At 39.6% G+C, this 21,730-nt stretch overlaps 1 protein-coding gene across 1 annotated transcript; it reads right to left on the bottom strand.

Moving 5' to 3' along the window:
- Positions 1-1,343: 1,343 nt before the first annotated feature.
- On the bottom strand, positions 1,344-21,582 carry setx (senataxin). The gene is made up of 26 exons (XM_051878853.1): positions 21,367-21,582; positions 18,305-18,505; positions 14,032-14,239; positions 13,006-13,115; positions 12,678-12,897; positions 12,183-12,293; positions 11,909-12,083; positions 11,378-11,471; positions 7,707-11,225; positions 7,476-7,572; positions 7,167-7,337; positions 6,864-7,087; positions 6,370-6,522; positions 6,093-6,249; positions 5,897-5,998; positions 5,688-5,800; positions 5,420-5,491; positions 5,188-5,337; positions 4,742-4,849; positions 4,337-4,512; positions 4,131-4,223; positions 2,941-3,033; positions 2,700-2,858; positions 2,400-2,495; positions 2,222-2,314; positions 1,344-1,368 (listed from the first exon to the last, which is right to left on the bottom strand). Exons 2-26 carry the CDS (start codon positions 18,497-18,499, stop codon positions 1,344-1,346), a joined length of 6,714 nt encoding a protein of 2,237 aa, XP_051734813.1. The 5' UTR covers positions 18,500-18,505; positions 21,367-21,582.
- Positions 21,583-21,730: the final 148 nt, after the last annotated feature.

Below are 21,730 nucleotides of genomic sequence, written 5' to 3'. Positions count from 1 at the left end.
AAAAGTGCATTGGTACAAAACAAAGGCATTCGTACACTTTTGTAAAACTGGTCACACAAAAGATAAAACTCAAGAAAAACACCACAGTAGTCGATTTCTCAATCTCCAGGTGTCTGGCTGATATACTTCAACTGTACAATTTTAAACTTAACTCTCATTTACAACTCAAACACATGACATCTTATGTTTGAAATTAAAATGTTAAGGAAGATTTCCTCTGGTTCTGTTATTGGCCTTCTTCAACTCCTCCTGAATAATGACTGTAATCAAAATTACCTGTACAATCTATTCTAACAGTTGGCTCTATCAAATATAATCCAGGTTTAACAGAAAACACCTCATCACCACATCCTGTATGTTAAAAGTCAGTATAAAACATCCAAATACAAATGGCCCTGCATTCATGCACACCACACTTGCACAGCAAATCCTTCCCTGCAACAAACCTTAAAGCAAAGCTACATTCAAATAAGTGACAAACTATACAAACCAAAATTTGGATATTTTTGAACAAGTCCAACAGCTTAAGAAAGTGCAGTTATTGCATTAATACTTTTTTCTTTTTTTTTTCTTTTTTTTTTTTGGAGACGAGCACAAGGTCCAAAAAACTAAATCTGTTGTAGGGAACAAATCCCTCTTAATGAATAAAATAGTTATTCAATGTGTGTTTAGCAGCAGAGCATGATTAGGAGGAAGCACTGCCATCAAACGAATTCATCAAGCTAATTGCCTTTGCCTGAGAAAGAGTTAATACAGACTCTTTGTGCATGGTGGGCTTTCAAAACAGAGGAGGACATGAGGAAGAAACATCTCTCTTAATGCATTGCTGTGAAGCTTTAATGACACATAAAAACAGGGATAATGAATTTATCTCCTGTGTCGTCTTGGTGGTGAGAAACCGCGGTGTTTTGAAGAGTATCTGGAAGATTGGCCAGTACTTTGAGAGTCAGCATCATATGAATTAGCTCTGTGTGTTGGGAGGCGTGGCGCTGGTAAGCCCCGCCTGTCCCGTCCCCGTTCTCTGATTGGCCGCTGCTCTGTAAACCGTGGATCTGTAGGCCTGTCACTGTTCCGTGGGTCTTTAGGGCATTCCAATGGTATTAGACGTGGCATAGGCTGCTGTGCCTGACCGCTGCTCACGTCACGGTGGGAGTGTGGCGCGGGGCCGGGCTCTATTTCCATAGGAGAATGCGGAACAGGTGAGGTCACAGTGCTTGATCTCCCAAGAGGGGGATGAGAGAGACTGCGAGTCGGCTGATCTCGTTTAAGAATCTTCTTGACGTCACTTTCGAAATCTCTTTGCGTTGTTTTGATTATAGTTTCCCGTCTCCCAGCATCCTCAATCAACGCTCCCCAATCACTTTGTTCCTGCAGAAATGTGTTGATTTCATTAAAACATCATTAAAAGCTCTTAAGCCCTGTTCACACCAAGAACGACAACTATATCTGCGTTCACACCAATGAATGATAACGGTCTGTTTATTCTAAGCTCGCGCGCTGTGTTTCAAAGTATGTACAACATGTTTTTGCTGCTCTTGTTGCATTTACATGGCTTTAACCAGCAGATGTCCTCAGCATGCTATGTTTGGAGTGAATAGCTAGTGTAATCAATCTAATCTAACAGTGAATTTAGCTGAAGAAGTGGAATAAAAACAACTCCTGGTCTTTTTTCTTCTTTCTTTCTTCTTCAAAGCAATCAAGACAATGTTGTCGAAACTAGCGCTAGATACCTGAGGTCATTTTGTGTTACACTGTTTGCTAGCCTGGAGCAATGATCTCATCGTTAATACTTCTCACCATTTATTCCGAGGATATGACCGATTGTTTTCCATATTTCCATTTTCTTTAAAAGTATCCTTGAAAAGGGGGTTTGACTTGTCAAGCAGTGGTGGATTTTTCTGGACCTTGGCGATTAACTTCTCCGCAGTGTCATCTGCCTTTTTAAATGCGCGAGCGCTTAAATTAGAACGGATTCTGAATGGCTGTCAGTGTTTTATCGTTCAACAGCTGGGAAAAAAAAAAAAAAAAAAAAGTTCTGAAAGTGATCCCAACGATATGGTTTCTCTATATCGTTATAGCTGTGGTGTGGACAGTGCTATTCTTTTATATTTAGAGCGATTTTTAAAACTATATCTTTATAGTTATCGTTGAACAGGCCTTTAGAAGTACGCAACGGCACCTCTTCTGGTGGGTCAAGACAAGCGAGTGTATAAATCTGTACGTTACCCTGAGTGTGCGTAGATGTCCCAGTATGAAGAGACTAAATCTGGCTCTGGTAATGGTTACATTCATCCTCTGCCGATTTCCAACAAACCTAAAAAAAAAAAAAAAAATACTGTAATGTTTGAACCAGAAACATGAACATTTCAGTATGTCACAATGATGTTACACACACTTACCCAATGGAACCCATTTCACTGCTAGCTCTTACACAAGACACAATGATGCAGTCCATTTCTCTGCCCTGAAAGCCATCGACAGTATCTATTTCCACCCTAAAACACAGGTACGCATGTTATAATACAACTACATTAAAATCAAAGTATATATTTTCAAGAGCACATTTTAAAAAAAGTTATTGTGCAAAAATGCAAGACTGAATTATTTCTTGTGGCATGCTGTAGTAAAATGGGAAAAAGTTACACTTATAGACTATGAAAACAATTTTTTTTTCTCTTCGTAAGAAAATCTGCACTCACTGAAGTTGTTTGTTGATGCCTGAACCCCTAATGGCCTCCAGTATGAGTTGTTTCTGGGCGTTGTAGGGCGTGATGACACCCACTCGCACTGACTGCTTCTCGCCCAGCAGCTTCAACAGCAGCAAGACCAAACGGACCTCTTTTGGGTTCATAAATGAACTGACCAATAAAGAAACACAGTAAGTTAAGTGTTCAGACAGAAGAGGCAGTAAAGTCCCACCCACAATCCTCCATTTCTTACTCTCTCTCCTTCACCTCTCTCCCATCCGTCACATCGAACACTTTGTAGGGCTTGAAGGGCCAGGTGAAGGAACAGCGTTTCTGAGCGGTCTCACTGTGGGACAGAGGTACACAAATCAGAAGCCCTCATTTCTATTTGATGACCTTTGCGTGCAGACGTTACTTTTTGGCACACCTCGCAATGCAGATTAATTTGGGGGGGGATGGGTAAATAAATTCTACCCAGTAATGGCATTAAGATGTTTTTGGCACAACTAAAGTGTCCCTTTGAGATTGTAAATAATTAATATTGTTAATAAAGCTGCAAAACTTGTAAGTTAGTCACACTAAGAGATTTATTTTTATATTTTTCAAACAACAACAACAACAACAACAACAAAAAAAAAAAAAAAAACCCACCATGCATTCATTCCAGGAATGAAAAAGTAAACCTATTATTGACATGGTCATACTGAATAATCCTATAGACCTTATTTACCAGAGAAACAAGCGCGCCGCCATCTTTAGAATATTGTCTTTGAACTTCCGTTTTTGCGGTAGCTCTGTATATTTCTATGGCATCGCTGTTGAAGAATAATTAGCTGGTGAAGTGGATTTACCTGTTGTAGAGTTAATGAAAGCTATCATGAGCATTGTTATGTTTAAAGCAGATGTCTTAACAAATGTCAGTAGGCCGGGAAGACTTTAAAATGAGCAGTTCTTTCATAAATACATAAGATCGTTGTGGAAATACAATCCGGAAGTCTAAAGACAATGAGCGCAGCGCTGAAAAGGGGCGGGGCTACATAAGGTCTATATCACACCATCACTAAATAATAGTGGTAGGTTTCGCCAGCAACTTCGCAATATGGGTTGCTTCACAATAGCACAGTTCAATCGATATTGAAACGGTGTCAAATGTGCGAAAGACACTCTGCATGTCCACAAAATAGAGCGAGTCTACAGCATTGGTTTCAATTTTTGTGCAGCACACTTCACCTTTGATAAAGCATGTGAATAATTGTAGTGCTTTTTCATGTGGCTCTTGGTGAATAGACCTTTCTTCATTGTATTATCAGTATGAATAGGCCTTCACAGCAAAGTGGGAGTCAAGCACAAATAGGATGCCAACATCCATGTCACTGGAACACTTGAGGTCTGCAGGGTCCCAGTTTAGCGTGCAGTTAGCTGCTCATTGTGTTGAGCACTCACCACATGCACGGTCCTCTCAATGACCTTAGGAGTCTTAATTCAGACTTGGTTATAGTCCACTGCTCCTGATCATACTCCCTGCACTGCCCCTGCCTACACATCATAAACATGGTGAGTAGTCCGATTTCAGAGCATTCTCATCTCTCTCCCTCCCTACAAAATGCCTTGAGGGTAAACTTCCCAAACAAAGAGACGTGTGTGCATACCAGTCATTCTTAAGAGCACTGTTGTAGATGTACTTGGAGGGGAATTCACAGATGTCCGGGTGCATGCGGTACTGCATGCTGAGGAGGAGGATGGGCGAGAGTTGCGGGTTTGATGGATGAAGATTTTTGCATAATCTTGCCATAAGAGATTGGTCGTAGCCCAACTCCTTTGCTCTCTGTTCAAACACAAACACACGAAAAGAGGAAGAAAAAAAAAAAAAAAAAACCATCATAGACTCATATCTTGCACAAAATACAAAGTTTTTCTGCACATTTCATTTACTGTAATTTATATTTAATGCCATAATTTACAACAAGGCAAAGCAAAAAATAAATTTTATGAATAAATGTATGGGTTTATATGCTGGTAATTCAAATGCTCTATTGCTAATAATGGTGGGTTACCTGGGAGACAACCGTTGGTGGAAGCTGGTTGGGATCACCAACAAGGATTATGGAAGGACTTCGGTAAAGCATGGGAATCAGCGTCTCAGTTTCTTTAGCCTGACTAGCCTACAAATGTGCAAAGACAAAGTGGCTATTGGTTGGGAGCATTAGTATGTTTAGAATGTTAATTTACCAAATATAAGGTTTATATCATTGCTAAATATGCACTATGACAAAAGCCAAATGAAACGAATGATATTAAAAACATTAATTAGTCTTGATTGTGTGGTCTTAACTGTTGTACTAGCAGTAAGGGATTCATTGGAGATGTCAATAGATGGTAAGAGTATTTATAATCTTACTATAGTATTTGTCTAAAGCAAAAACAAATCAACAACAATGGGGGGGGACACACACAAACAAAAACATTTAATGGAATCACAAACTATAAGAGATTTGAGCACCTCATCAATGATAACACAGGTAAATGGTTCATGTCCCAGTCGACGGAATGCATTCTCGAGGACAATACTTCCACTGGTGCTGAGAGTGCAGCAGATCACATGAGCGTTCTGCAACACAAATGCTTGACTCTCTTGACGCCTACTGCGACACTAAGAAAAATACAAGATATATGTTTGTTTGTAGTAATATAAGTATTGTGAAACATGAATGTTAAAGAACGTGCTTGTTTACCTCTTTACTCTGCCGACTCAGTCCTTCTCTCTCCTTCAGAAGCTCCCTCTTCCTATCCATCAACCTCTTGAACTGTCATCCAACCCATGAGGTTACAAAATTTAAGACCGTATTAAAATAATATAATTGTATATTAATAAATCACATTTATTTTTAAGTAGTAGGATATATTCAGTATGTATGAATCAGTACGCTAGCATATTCGGAACATAGTCTATATTCTTTGTCTTTTAGAAACCATAAATTGTGTTTGTGGAGGATGCATTACATCAGTAGAATCCTTCGGTGTCTTTGCACATCGCTGGGAGATATTGTCAATATTCTGGTCCAGTTGCTCCTTCCGCCTTTGTACGTCAGCTTCTACAACTTGCTGGGCTCGCACTATATAGACACACACACACACACACACACACACAGCTTATACATTTACAATTCATGAAATTATGCATATAGAGGTGGTGTTAATTTGTCTCTCACGTGCTCTAGCTTTAGTCTGCTGGTCGAGGCTGAAAGGTTTTAGTGATTTTGAGATGGTCCTTTCACTTCCCAGTCTTACCAAGTTTATGTCACCGCAGTTACCTGTACACAAAAGTGTTGAGTCACATGCTTTAATGTGACAATATATAGCATGCATGCTTTTTTCAGCTGTCAATGCACGTGCAAGCTTGGAAACCTTGAGGAGCGTTGATGTTTCTGCATTTTTCTTTGAAGATCACAATGACTTTCTTCATCAGATTGTCGATGGCAGCGTTAGAGGGTGCACAGAGAAGAACGCGTGTCCTTCGAGTCTTGGAGTGAAGGTTCCCCACAGAAGCGACACTGTTATTACCCTAACCAGAGAAACACACACACACACACACACACACACACACACAGCAAAACTGTATCTTGAAAGTTGCAGTATGGTGTTCTTGTGAACATGCACAGTATTCAGGCATAAAGATAAATACCGAAGACAGTAGTTTGTACAACAGGCCACCAATGGTTTTACTCTTCCCAGTTCCTGGAGGACCATGAATAAGGAGAAATTTTGGGGTCTTCTCCTTTCTCTGCATCATGGCAAGACCACAGGATATTGCTCTTGCCTGGTCCCTGTTGTACTCCTGGAATACAAAGAGAAAGAGAGAGAAGTCAGAACCCATTATAAAGGAATATTACAAAAGCAACATATTAGATTTTACCTATTGGACATAAACATGCATCACTCTAAAGGTACTAAAGCTCAAACATAAACAAGAACAGTTGTCTAGGGTTCAATTTTGGCCCAAGACACTCTAGGAGTATGGAAGAAAATGCTTATAACTATTTATCTCCTTTGTCTGACACACCCAGGTCAGTTCATGATTTGAATCAGGTGTATTAAATGGAGACATACAAAATGTGCAATGCTGTAAGTCCTGGGATCAAGATAAGAAACCACTGCTTCAGATAAACCCAAACTCACTGGTACATCCAGATCCGGTGGGCTATGCGGAGTGTGTGTGAAATAAGACACATGTGGAGCAAGAACAGGACGCAACATTGGTCCATTTCGCAGTAAACACAGTGCACGGAACTCCCGAAATATGCTGATCAAAGATCCAATAACTTCACAGAGCACAGGTTGGGCATTCACCGAAGATACATTACCACGGGTCTGAATTGTCAAGTTTAGGGTTGACATGGAACCTGAGGAAAGATAAACGCAATGAGACGGTGCACATAAATGTGCTATATCATTAATCAGGATTGTGTACAAGTCACACACCTGGACCTCTGGAAACATTGGACCGGGACACATAACCGAAATGAGGATGTGGTTCATGGAAATATGGTTCATCATGGGCATATGCCCCAGTGTTGTCTGGCAGCCAAAGCAGCACAAGGTCATCTTCTTTTGGATACTGTTGCTTCATATCACTTTCCTGAGAAATGCTCGCTACAAACATAGGTACAACATTATGAAACGGTTGATACTTGAAAGTATACTTCGCTAACTAACATTTAATTGACCTTGTATTAGAATACACTTTAACTGAACATCAGAAGATGATCTGCCCTACATAGCTGGACGTACCTGTGAAGCTGGCGCTAGCTGTGCGATTACTGTATTCTATTCCCTGGACCTTTAGGTTAAGCTTGAGTCTGCCCTCTTTGAGCCATTCACTAGCCATCTATTGAAAATGGAATTGATTAACACCATTAACACTGATACATGGTCCAAATCTTATGCTTGGAATAGAATGCTATGCAGCAATCTATTACATCTAAAAGATTTAGGCATTACAGAAATAAGATGTAGACCCACCTCTTCAAATGCATTAATTAGCAGCAGGGGGTACAAGGTGTTGTAGTACTCCAGGTAGCTAGGGAACTTAACTGGCACATTCTTCAGCGGCAGTTGGCATAGATCTTTTGGACTCCCAAATGATTTGTAATTGTCAAGCATTCCATATTCCCATTTAAGGATTGCTTGGGTCAAGTCAGAAAGGTCAAACTTTGGACTTTGATCCATCGTGGGTGCTGGTTTATGAACTGGAGCCTCAGGTCTTTGGTATACCTTGTAAGATGGTGGCTCTGAAGTAGAGCTTATTTTAGTACTAGTGACCAACTTGGGGCCCAGAGGCAGAGGAGTTTGTTGTGAAGGAAATGGCTTTGGGAATTGTGGAGGAGGCACAGGCTTTAATGTTTTGGGGGGTGGCACAGCTGGGGGCGGCATAGCTGGGGGCGGTCGGGGAATCTTCGCTTTTGCAACTTTAGCAGCAAGAGGAGGCTTAGCTCCTTTTTCCATTTCAAGGACTAGTGAGGCACTGCGGGAGCTGGGGTTGTATATTTTTGTGGTAGAAGGTTTGGCCTTTTTCTGAGACATTGGTGGCATGCCAGGCTTCAAGAACAAATGATCAGCAACTTTTTCATCATTACACATGGTAATCGAAAGAGGGGCATGAGGAGTCTGTAAAGGTTTATGGGTCAACACTGGTTGACCTGGAATATCTGACTCACTATCTGTATCAAGGTCCATGTCAACAGGATCTCTCTGGGTAAGAAAGAGTTCTTCATTTTCATCCTCAATCTGCTCCATTTGAGAGCACAGTTCCATGTCGGTGGGTTCCATCTGAGTGAGGAACATCCATTCTTCATCAGCCTCCTCATTTGAAGTGTGGGTGGCTTTTTCTTCTTCCATGTTGACATCAGCAGGCTCACTGGTTTGAAAGTACTTGGATTCTATTATTGTCCTGTTACTTCCAACCCCATCATCTCTAGAATCACTGGATTCTGATGCAGTCTTTTCATTATCCTGCTGCTGGTCAGGATCTGGTTGAAAGCGGGTAAAGATATCCCCATCCCCATTGCTTGCAACTGTAGATTTTGATAAGGGTACTTCACCTGGCTGATTTGTCTTTGCTGGTTTGGGAGCTAATGTTGTGTTCGCTCCTGTTGCTGGCCTCTGATGCTTCTCACGGCTTTGCCTGAAAAACTGAATATCTTGAGATCCTAGAAGTTTCTTGTTGCCTTTTACTATACGTTTCTGTGGAGAGGTCTTAGTGGTTCGACACACTCGTTTTGTCTTCTGTTGTGGTTTCACCTGCACTTTCTGGCCATGGCACCTCAGCTTAGCCACACAATCCAGGGAACGCTGAGAAAGCTCAAAGGCTTTTCTTTCTTTCTTTTTTAATCCCAAACGCTCCGCTGTTGATTCTGGCTCAACAGCTTTACGCACCTTCTTTGGAGGAACAATGGCAGGGGTGCCACGTGAGGTGGAAGCAGAAAAATAAGGAGAGGAAACTGAGCTGGAGGATGGAGAGGAAGATTGCATACCAGATGATGATGATGATGATGATGATGATGGAGTAGTTGACGAGGAAGGTTCTTCTATGTCCAGAACTGTGGAGCTGCGTTTCCATGGGTTGCGCCTGACTTTTTGAGCAAGGGCATCAATTATCAATGGCTTTTTATGCTGTAAAATGTCTCTCTTCTCAGTTGGAATTGTTTTTGTGCTTTTAACCTGCAGAGGTTTTGGTTTGACAAATTTATCCCAGCTTTCTGCAGTACTGGATGCTTTGGACAATGTACACGAATCTGCTGGCTCTTGTAGCTGCTGTTGTTGTCGGATCTTTTCTTCTGCTTGCTGACAGGCCCTCTCAATGTCCTCATCTGGAATCATTTCAGTATCTGAACTACATGGAGACGCTTCACGAGGAGCTTTTTCCACCTGTGGTTTGGGTGTTTCGTCTGATTTCTTCATCAAGACTGACGCATCAAAATCTGAATGATCCCAGGCAGATGCCACATATTGCTGGGTCTCAAACTCAAACACTTGTGATTCACTGAGATCATCATAATCACGCCCTGGACTATCAGGCAAAACAGGATGTTCTGGAGATTTATTTTTCTTTGTACATTCCTTGTCAATAGACCTCAGGATGCTATTTGGCCTTTCATCATTGTCAGAATCTTCATCATCAGAAATAACAATGGTACTGGACTTTACATTTTCCTTAGAGTTGCCCGTGGACCTGGTATGTGTTTTTCCAACATCACTAGAGTCAACTTCAGAGTCACTAGATTCAAGCTTGTAGCTAGAGGATTTCATCAATCGGGCTCGTCTGACATCGAGGGGTTCATCATCCTCATCATCATCATCATCCACCTCAACAGCTCTAAAACCAAGATCCTCCTTAGCTGATGCCAAGTGAACAGGTTTTAAGGACTCACTCGGCCTTCTTTTGGTAATGGCTTCGATCTTTGACAAATTCTGTTTATTTAATTTGGATCGAATTTCCTGCAGCATACCCAGATCTGGTTTAATTTGTGCCGACTCAACAGCAGGTCTCAGCTCTGAAATTAACATGGGGGCAGGAGGTTCCTTTTTAGCCTTCATGATGTTCTCAAGACCGCTGCAGAAATCTTTATCAAAGAAGCAATTTTCATCATTCCAAAGTGGCTCCTCTTTAATAAAAGAGGAGCCACAGGCTCTGCTTGGACCTGCCTCCTGGTCCTCATGTTGTTGTTTCAGGGTTGGCATTGATTTTCTGGAAATAACGGTGTTTGTAGCTGCCTCTAATGTTGATGTAGATGGGGATGGAACAACAGAGGATGCAGAAGCAGGTCTTTCTTGCATCGACCGGACAACACTTTTTAAACACTTTTGAAGCTCAATAGATTCAGAATGTGTTAGATTCCATCGTTTGTTTGTAGCTCCACGCAGCTGCTTGTTAAGCAAATTCAAAAAATGGGTAGCGTGTGGGACAGATCCTGTCTTTATACCTTCTTTTAGCAGCAGTCGAATCAGTGTCATACAGCCTAGAATTATGGCACCAATACCACCTCCAGATGTAGGTAGTCTCCCTACTATCCCAAGATTGTACGAGGTTGAACTGACGCTGTGAATCCCACCCATCTTGTCTGGTGGTCCATGTGGTTCATCCGATAGGACGATGCACATGACAATCACTTCCACCCACTTGGGGGCACAGCGAGAAAGTATTCCCATACGTCCTTCTGTAGAGTGCAGCTCAACAATCTGAATGAGGATACGGGTGAAGAATTCTGTCACTTTATCGCACGCACTTGTCTGTCCGGTCAGTACGTGTCGATTAGCTAGTATTTTATCACATAGAAAGTGAATGACTTCACTAATATATGAAGCATTGAGCTCTGGAAGTTCCATTATGGAACGCACAAATGGAATAAACCACAGAAAAGTGCTTCCATATACACGCATACTCCGGCCCATTTCAGAATCAAGCACTTTGACCAAGGACTGCATATCCTCATAGATCACATAGTTACTGCAAATACCACTGTTGGATGTTGAACCAGATGCCTACATGACGAACAGAAGGAGGGGGGGGGGGGGAAGAATATTCAGATTTTTCCTAACAACATTAAAGCAAAGACTACCAATAGTGTAGTAAATCTTTGTTACATAAAGAAAATATGCTGTGGTGCAGATGAGCAATAAAAGAGAAATCTTACTTGGTTCATTTTTTCTGAGGCATAACAGTCGTACACCATCTGACTGCAAGTCACCACATTGTCATCATATTCTGGCTCTTCTTTAACCATCCTGCTTTTAATTAAAAAAAAATATTAAATAACCCCACGTTACTTTCAGCCAACACTACTTCCACCAAACATGGCATTTCAAAAATAACCATTTACTGTGCAAAAGGCACTACTTTATCACATTTGCTTTATCAAATATTGGGCAGGTTCAGTAAAGGTAAAGCAGAAACTAAAGAGTACTGTTTTTAACAGTATCTGTTGGTGTTCCCTGTTAATGTCTCACATTTAGCAGCAATTAAACATCTCATTTTGAAACCCTGGGGCAATGCAATGGAAGAGAACTGATGCCACAATGAAATGGAATCATTACACTTTTTTTTATTTTAGTAGGTTTTTGACTGGCAAATTTTTAATTTAAGATGCAAGGAATGTATTGCATTTAATATGGTTCCTAAGCAATGACTGCATGAATTCTCTTCAATAGATGCCAGACTTTCTTACCCTATGGTTTTTTGCTGGATGCTTCTTATTTCCGCATCATAGCTGGCTGCTCCAGTGATGGTCTGGAAAGCCATACTAGGGTCAACCTGACCCCAGATCTTAGAACCAAGTCGGTCCAGAATTACCATAAAACAGTGGAGGGCTGGCCAGAATGGGTCAGAAGCTGGGTTATCCTCTGAAAAATACACACTTTTTAAGTGGATAAATTTTAATACCAGCCACATCTATTGTATCTCATCACATTAAAAACATAGAAGAAAATGACATGACATACCATTTTTCAACCTATCCATTGTGTGGAGTATGCAAAGTGGGATGTTAAACTCTCCCATGAACAGAGAGTCCATTGCCTCAGCGCTGAGCTGCGTTAGCAACATACAGATGCCTATAGGGCACAAAAGAGAATGATTTCAAAGAGATGATATTACACTTACCAAGACATGAGCGATTAAAAACCATTTGCCAATTCCAGGTCAACCTGACACCATGTCCTATTCAAGCGCAACACATGTATCTGGTTAGGACACAGTGCCACGCTTATTATACTGTAGGTACACAGTAGACACCAGAGAAATCCATCCAGGCCCCTGAATTTTTGATCCCCATACTTTTCTTCTAAAGATCCAGTTTTTATACTAACTACAGGATGGTGAAATCTTTGTCAAACTTAATTTTTTACTTAAATAATTTAACAAGTTTAGTAACAGAAGGAAGTAAGTAAGGAAAGGCCATTAAGAAAAGAGGATTTCTAGAAAACTAACAAACAGACCTAGCCAGTAATTCTTCTTATTTTGCGAATCATAGAGGTGAGACGGCAGCATTTTTACAGTGCCCCCTGCATAAGCCTCAGGATCCAAGTCTGGAAAATCCAAAGATATTCCAAGCTCAATGACATAAAACATGCAAGTGAAAATCTCTTGAAGGTCATAGAAGCTGTCCCTGTCCACACTCTTCGATGTCTTTGCAGCTTCAATGGCCCAACGGCGCACCTGGAATGGGAAGTTGGAGTAAGAACAAGGAAAATGACCAAAATGTAAAGAGTAAAGGACCAGAAGAGGACCAGTCTATTCTCTTACATGGCTTTTTGACTGAATTACCTGTTCATTGGGATGAACCAGAAGCAGATATGTTCCTTGATACTTCTCAAACACAATTAAAGAACTATTCATATCCTGCAACTTACACAAGGCCTTTACCACCAAATCACCTGTAGAGAAAGAAGAGAATATGTTGAAAAGCGGCAAACACATTCCTTGCACATCAGATCAGCCATGCTTTTTCGTTTGATTCTGTTTGGTCAATGGACCCTTTTCAAAGGCTGTGATGACATATCCACAGTTCTTAAAGTGCCCCTATTCTGCTTTTTCAAATGTTACGTTTCATGCAGTGCATAATATTGCTGTTTGTGAATGTAAAATGTCTACAAAGTTTTAAAGATCTTAAATTCAGATACGGTAATATGTGCTTCATTTTCAATACGCACTGTAAGCGGTCAACCAAGACTGGGCAGTCTGACCAATCAGAGTAGAGTAGGCTCACAGAAAGGAGGGGATTAGGGAGACTGATCTTCAGACAAACCGTTTGTTTAAACCTGATATTAAGATGTGTTTTGGTCAATCGGATCACAAATGGATGAGGGAGACGCATTCCCGTTTACACCTGGTGTTTTAACATACGGAGAGCAGCAGCTTTCGTTTCTGCTCTGACAGCCAAAATACCACACCGAACAAGGTGATTGTGCGTTACACTAGTGATCCGTTCGACCAAAACGCATCTTAATACCAGGTGTAAGCAGTGCCTTTGAGGTGATGTGCAATGTATATTATAAGAAAATTAAAGTGTTTTTTTATTTTTTTATTTATTTTTTATTTTATCGTGGATGCATGTCAACCTATTGTCCAACACAAAATTAGGAATCTTTAAAATAGCATAATGGGGCATTTTAACATTGTAAATCTTGCAGTTTTTAAATTTTACACACTAGGAAAATATCAAGCCACATGGCTAGAATTGTGGGTAACCTGGTTTGCACCTTGAGGAAATCACACCTGCAACCTTCCAGTTTTCAGTCCTTATTTTTAATTTCTACAAGGGATGATGTTGGTTATAGAAACATGACTTACACAGATCACGGTAGCAAAGCAGGTACGGATACTTCAAAACTTCAAACAGAGGGCAGCGGAGACGGTCATGGAATTCTGCAGGAGAGATCATTGACACCGGCTTTTCGTGATCATCTTCAATGATAAATAGATCATCCTCTTCCAGTTCCTTGTCCAGATAGAGTCCCAAAATGTGCAGGAGTCGAGCCTTTTCTTTTTCCCACAAACGCTGTAAGAGATTGAGAATTTGTCTCTCTATGTGGACATGCAAGATGAAACCGTACAACGTGGAGCAACAGCATAGTTTTCAATCAAATCCTCAGGGACTGCACGAACTGTTAAAATGTACAGTATACCATGAATGAAATGCAAGTTGCTTTGGTAAATGCATAAATGTAAGTGAGATTTCTAGGTGTTAAATGGATCGTAGTTGATCTATGATCGGTATGGACCAGGCTCCACGGTTCTGCACGCATGTGATTTGCGGATTAATTAACCATCATAGAGTGAAAGATTACCAATTTACACACTCAAGTGATTTTAAACCATTCCAGTACAAGAGGCGGCAAAAGAGAACTCAATTCAGTATTCACACTGCAGCACACATCCATGGTGCGCGCAGACACACACACGGGTGCGCGAACACCGAATTGATTCCTCTTTCGCATCTCCTTGCTCTCGAATGGACACATACACACAAAATTATGCCAAAATACCTGTCTCAGCAAGTATTCTCGTAAGCACAGTCAGTTATGAACGTAACCAACATGTGGTTTCGGTCTTCTACTCTGGACTATCCCATTCAATCTCTCTTGAATGTATATCATGATTGTGCATGCAAATAAGAAATGACCTTCCGGGAGTATGCACTTTACACTTCTGCATTTTGGATTACGCACATGAGCATATAACTCAAGAACATCAAACTTCAACTAATTAAAAAAAAAAAAAAAAAAAAAAAAAAAATTCTTAAAGTGTACTTTTATCAAACATATAGGATGCATTTCTTTTCTCAGTCTACAATGGAAAACTCAGAAAAGGCCTTAGGTTATTTATTATTATTATATTATTATAATAATAATAATAATAATTATATTATTATAATAATAATAATAATAATAATAATAATAATAATAATAATAATAATAATATTTATTATTATTATTATTTTATTATTATTATTAAACCTTTATTTAACCAGGAAAGATTAAGATAAGCACCTGCTATCTTCCTCTGCTTTAAGAGTGGATAACCCAACAAATGACCATTGGTTGAGCAAAGTGTAAATAAGTTGAAAGAGTGATATCGGAAAATGGTTTGAGTTTCAGGGCTGTGAAAGAATATTATAATGTAACCAGGGCCATCCTTGGGGGGCGGGGGGTAGGGTGGCCCTTACTGGGGGGGTAACATTTTTTTGTGGGAAATGTTAACCTCTCACCCCCTCATTTGTTTCTCCACTAAAAGTATGTAATGTATGCAAAATTTCATCCAGATAATTGATCATTTAGGGTATGCTCAAAACATGCATCTTTTTATCAACAGGTACTTGATATCTGATTGGTGATATTAGTGAAGGTTTCATTCACTGTTAAAATTTTGACTGTTTCTGATATCAGATGGCCACTTTGCATAAGCAGGATGAAGTATACTTGCTTGAAAGCAAGAATTTTCCATGGGGGCAGTCATGGCCTAATGGTTAGCGTGTCTGACAGGTAACCCAAAGGTTGTTGGTTCGATTCCAGCACGGGCAGGAAAATAACTGAGGTTATTTAGCCTAACCCCTAATCGCTCCCCAAGTGCCACAGCATAATGGCTGCCCACTACTCTGGGTGTCTACGGTTTGCAGTAAGTAGTGCACACATACTGCAAACCTAATGTGTGTGCAACTTAAACACAGAGGACAAATTCCAAGTATGAGTTACCATACTTGGCCTTCACATGTCACTTTCCCCTTTCATTGTCAATGTTCTTCGAGTATATCTTCACCGAATGGGGAAAAAAGGGTATAGTGAAGCATGAAGCAGCAGTGCAGACCATGAAGGAGTTCTAAGACTTTTGGGGAAAAGGCCCACAATCTCCTAAAGGCCTTTTCAGCAAGCTGTGAAGAAGTTCGAAGACCTTGTAGGAAAATGGGAGGCCTTGAAGAAGAACAAGGGGCGAAGGAGTAAAACACACCAGAAAAACAAAGAAGAATGTTGGATGGATCGTCATAAATATCTAGATCAGATCTCAATTTTTGTTCTAAGTTCACTTTTCTTTACAGTAATTTCACTTTTTAACATTCTGCTTTTATGTCTGCAAGAACTTTGTGGCTGAAGGATATGTCAGACTGTCATCATGATCTAGATCAGATCGCAATTTTTCAAATATCAGTTCTTATCAGCAGCATTGTACTTTAACATTAAGACTAACAACACCGTTCTGTGTTCTCGGTGTTAACCAGTACTAGCCATATGGCTTCTAAATGAATGTACAAATTGATATTGTACGTATTGATGTAAATTCTAAATTAAATTGTTGCAGGGTTTCCAGCACAACACCAGTTTAATGTTTTAGAGCGCACCTACATGCAAACAGTTATTAACATTGAAAGCTTATTCATTCTTTATAGGACTGATTTTATTTGACTGATCTTGAATTACGAATGTTTAAATTAGCAATTAGGCCTACAGTTTCTCTTAGTTGCTTTGGTGCATTTTTCAGATCACAACTCAAAACCACTTGTTCAACCTCCACAACATCTAGTCAGTTGTGCACATCATAAAAGCAGTTTCTCATCCCAACAAATTGCAAATGCTTTGGCACATTCATGCAATTGATTAGGTCCAATTGTCTGCAGTTTCCTACATTATCAATTGCTTATGTCATGTTGATCAAAATATATTATACTGGTTCTCTGTTGAATAGTCTTACCCCTCAAAACATAAGACATTAAATGCAAAATGGTTGAACTAGTTGTCAAACTTTCAAGCATATTTTCTATACATTTCTATTATACTTTTTTTGTAAAAGTATCCTGAATTGATTAATTTGAGGTGAATTTTGAGTTTCATACACATAATATAACATTCAAGTTGAGAGAATAGCCCTAAAGGTGATGATACACAGGGCAACTTTTTGAGCAATGTTGCCAGGCAATTTTGCCAAGCGATGTTGTTGTGGGCACTTTCCCATTATGAATGGGCAACAAAAATTCTCTCAAGATATCCAGATAGAAATTTGTTGTCCATTCTCAATGGGAAAGTGCCCAAGCAACATCTTTTGGCAACATTGCTCAAAAAGTTGCCCTGTGTATCATCACCTTAATACCCTCAAGGAAGAGACTTATTCATTAATGATAGTTTCACAGAGGCTGCAAGCTTCACAAAGACTACTCATAGTTTTCAGTCACGTGACTGTTGCGGAGCCCTGGAGGGCATAACAGCCATGTAACTGCAGCACAAGCCTGTCAATGTTCCATCTTAAAAACAAAAATATGTGAACAAGATGCAACATGATTTGGGCACTTGTGATCCATATACAGCACCTGCAGTGATTTCAATCACTAAAAACAGCGGGACGATTTTTTAAAAAGAAAATGTTGTCGCAATTGCCGTCCTGCAGCACAACATGAGGGCAGTTGTGTTTTAAGCCAATTCTCACTGCACAGACAAATGGCAGCAACACCAACAAACATGTTGGCTGTTGGATTTAGCAAAAAAAAAAAAAAAAAAAAAGATTCTGAAGTGAGCATTCCATGGATGCTTCACCATCCCATGAGTCCACGGGAGAGAATTTATGAAGGGCAGTGAAGAGACGCAACTGACAAAGCCGACATTCTTAACTTAGCGGCTATGTTTTACAACTGACCCCAGAGTATGCTTGAGCTTTCGGTCCTTTTTAGGGTCACATCTTGTGACATCAATCCTGGTTTTGGTTCTTTTAGATGTCTTTGGTCTGTGTTGCATTTAAACTCCAGTTGAACCACACCAGAGTTTGTTTGAAAGTAGACCGAGACCCCCTGAAAACATATGTCGGTCTGCTTATTTGGTGCACACCAGGGTTCGGATGGCAACGCTGATTCAAATGATCCACACTAACAGAGCAATCGCACCAGAGTTCATTGTAATTGAACCAAATCTGCTAAGTCAAAGCACACCATAAATTATGCCTGCTCTGACCCACCTCCTAGTGTGAATGTATAGAGTTCTAACTGCTGTGCAATTGCATTCATGCCACCAAGTGCAAATAAACAAGTAAATAAAATAAATACCTGTGCCACCTTTGCATTGTAAATTTTGCATTGTTTGCATACCTTGTGCAGTTCAGGGACCTTGTCTCTGGCTCGATGATACTCCATCACACACTCCATACAGCAGTTGAGGTCCTCATTCAGAGAGTCCATCATCTTCGCAGACAGCTGCCCTGAACTGTAGCGATGCAAGATGGCAACTATCGCCACATCTCCCTCCGCCTCCAGGGCCTTGGTACACCACAGGCACTTCTCCATGATCGCCTGTGCATACACAGACACATGGATAGCTTAGTACGTTCTTGAAGTGTCTGGGAATCTTCTCTGTGTGACAAAACTGAGTGTTTTGATGTCAAAAGACAAACTTTATCATCAAAGTCGAGTTGGTTCACGGAGAAATTCCAGCGACAGTCTCTGCACACTCTTTTGTAGTTTTACTACCATAGTTTCATGCATTTACATTATGGAGTGTCTAATTACACTAAGTGCAAATAGCGTCTCTTGCTGGCAAAGGCTATTTACACGAGCTCCGCCCACCAATGTCTGGTTGGGCCACTCAAGTTTAAAAAAAAAAAAAAAAAAAAAGTTAAAAAAATAATGATGCATGGAATTCAACATCTTCAGTGGCGCAGCAGTGAGTAAGACTCGCAGACGCGGGTTTGAATCCACCTTTTGCCGAGCTCGCATTTATTTTCAATAAAAATTAAAATAATGTTCTAAAAGTGGAAATAAATTTCGAACGAGTGTTTAATAATATTAAAAGTATTTATTGGTTAGGGGAAGGTGTTGAGAGGGTTTTTATTCTCTCAATAAGGCAGCATCCATTTAATAATTTTAATAAATATAATCATTTACACTCTCTGATATTATTGCATCCTGTTAATGTACAAAAATACTGAGGTGCAAATAGTGTCTGCAGATATAAATTATAGATAGCATCTAATTACTATTTAATCTTATTGCAAAGAACTGATACTTTTTACATGGTGTAAATAGAATCTATTGCCATTTTCACCTAGTGTAAATAGCCGCTGCCTTTTTATTATAGTAATTCTGTCTGAAATCAGAAACTTTACTAACTAAAATAGAGGCCATGCACTTTATTTCTCAACAATGTCGCTTAAATGCATGCTAAATACATTTGGAAAATGTTAAAATCACAACTGAACGTATCAGCTCTTTAATGATGCTTTCTGAGAAATGTTTACTTTTGCTTACAAAAAAAAATCTCATAGGGGTGTAACAATACCCTCATGTCACGATTCGATACATATTACGATAATTAACTCATGATGCAACACTATTGCGATACTCCAAGACATATGGTAAAAGGATGATAAAACAACAACAACAACAACAACAAAAAAAAAAAAAAAAAAAAAAAAAAAGTACTGTTGATTAAAATGCTTGGGAGTGGAAATGAACAAGCTTGGACTTGGTGCTGGTAAACCAATGCACAGGACAATGGTGACACCAGAATAAAGATATTCAAGATTCTGACACTGAAACACAGACTGATTTTAGATGAATATGTTTGCACTCTGTCACTGACTAGATACATTTAAAATATAATAATGTAGGCCACTTTTTACTTGTAACATGAGACATTTGGCATTATCAGGACCCACAAATATTCCCCCACTGCATTATTATACATTATATTCAACATTATCTAGAGTAGTTTAATGTCGTACTGACACTAAATCTCTGTAAACTTGAATTCCCCCCCTCCCCTCACCCCACCTAGTACTTTTTCATTGTCACTATCCACAATACAATATTGTTGCATTTTTGTATTGCAATATATTGTGACATAATATATTGTTACACCTCTAAAATTTCTTAATTACTTCCTCCCGAGCATCAGACTTCTCACCTACTACATCTGATCTTACTTCCATTAATAATTAGAAGATCGCGTACTCTTGCTTTGCACCAAACCGTCAAATTTTAAAACTTTTAATTGCCTTTGAACACTCAAGCGTGTGCACAGATCACTGCAACACTGATATATGTGCTACACAACACTAGAAATGCAATATAGCTAATCTAAAATGCACTTGTATCATGGTTATATATAGTCATATTTCCCAGCCCTAAAACTTGCTCCATGGTAAAAACGCATTCTTCTCTCCTCATTTCTCCAAAATCTTTTTTGCAGTAGTATGATCATTATGCAAGTTGATTACACAAACATTCATCATATCAGTCAAACACATTCCTGACCATGGACTTCAGAAATAACCTTTTCTGATAGTAACATGATATTACTATCATAACAGATGTATTTTTTTGTAATCTGAACCAGTTAATTAATATCCGGTGAACCTTTCTGTACAACTATTTAAACTTTTTCTGCAACACCGTTTCGTTTGTATTAATCTGAATAATCACCCTTTTATAATCATGAGCAGATTTAAAGAAAAATGGTACAAAAACCAAGGAATCAGACTAAAAATAATAATAAAAAAAGAAGGCTCAAATCACTAACAATGATGGAATGGCCGATAAAGTGTGAACAGACATAACATTTAGCAGATAAGAAGAAACACTTGTCCCCACAGAGGACTAATATGTACACAAATCAAGGTTAAGAATACACCCTGCTCTGCAGCATCCATTTTATGTTGTACAATGATTGTAAGTATACAATAAAACAAGGGTGTGTTAACTAGTAGCTGCAGCTACATATTGTGTTCTTTGCAAACATGTGAATATAATTTATTAAATTAGAAACTATATTTCTGATGATCAGATCAGTGGATATAAATGTCCTTTGGTTGCCTTATTTGAATTAACCTAAAATAAGGCATGCAAATTAACAGAATATAAAGAAACGAAACTTATCAGTGATAAGTTTCGAAAACCACCATAGAGGAGGGGGAGGAGGGGGGGGGGGGGATTAACACAAAGGTTTACAGTACGAGAAAGTATAAGCTAGACTTAAAGTATATCAGAAAGCGCTAGCAAAAGACGTGCTACAATTGAATACACACAAAACAGAGCATTTACTTTTTAACATAAGGCATGTCAGAGCCATAAACCATGAGGTCTCTGCAGGAGGAAGACTCTAATACACACTAAATCAAATGTAAACATGAGGAATGCATTCAAAAACAGCTTACCCACAAAGCTCCAACGGAGGAAACTTTGAGTCTTTCAGGGTTGTTTCATCGCTTCCCCACAGTGACACGGTTGTAAATACCTTATGTCCACTCAATAGTATGTTTTACATGGTCTCTATTTTCCGCTCGATTTTGCTCTCCACTGAAAACACGCCTGCTACAGAGTCGCGCTGCGCTGACGTAAGGGTACGGACTGTGAGGCCCATTGCGCCTGCGCAGCACCACAACGCGGGCTTCACGAATATAAAGGGCGTATGTTATTGAAATGGCCTTCTGGACAATTAGTAAAACGCGTGATTAAAGTTGTGAAATAATGTGCACAAGGAAGATAATTATGCAATAATTGTTCAAGGAGTAGGTTAGC

Source organism: Ctenopharyngodon idella, chromosome 21 (assembly GCF_019924925.1).
Source record: "Ctenopharyngodon idella isolate HZGC_01 chromosome 21, HZGC01, whole genome shotgun sequence".
Taxonomy (NCBI): Eukaryota; Metazoa; Chordata; class Actinopteri; order Cypriniformes; family Xenocyprididae; genus Ctenopharyngodon; species Ctenopharyngodon idella.
This window is presented reverse-complemented; position numbering and strand designations above follow the sequence as displayed.

What these genes read in the sequence shown, in the direction of transcription:
- setx (XM_051878853.1), bottom strand. Translation starts at nt 18,499, where the DNA reads ATGGAGAAGTGCCTGTGGTGTACCAAGGCCCTGGAGGCGGAGGGAGAT. An exon ending in TGGTTCATCCCAATGAACAG is followed by an intron (nt 12,898 to 13,005) that starts GTAATTCAGTCA and finishes TTCCCATTCCAG; the next exon opens with GTGCGCCGTTGGGCCATTGA. An exon ending in AGTGCTCTTAAGAATGACTG is followed by an intron (nt 4,224 to 4,336) that starts GTATGCACACAC and finishes TATGATGTGTAG; the next exon opens with GCAGGGGCAGTGCAGGGAGT.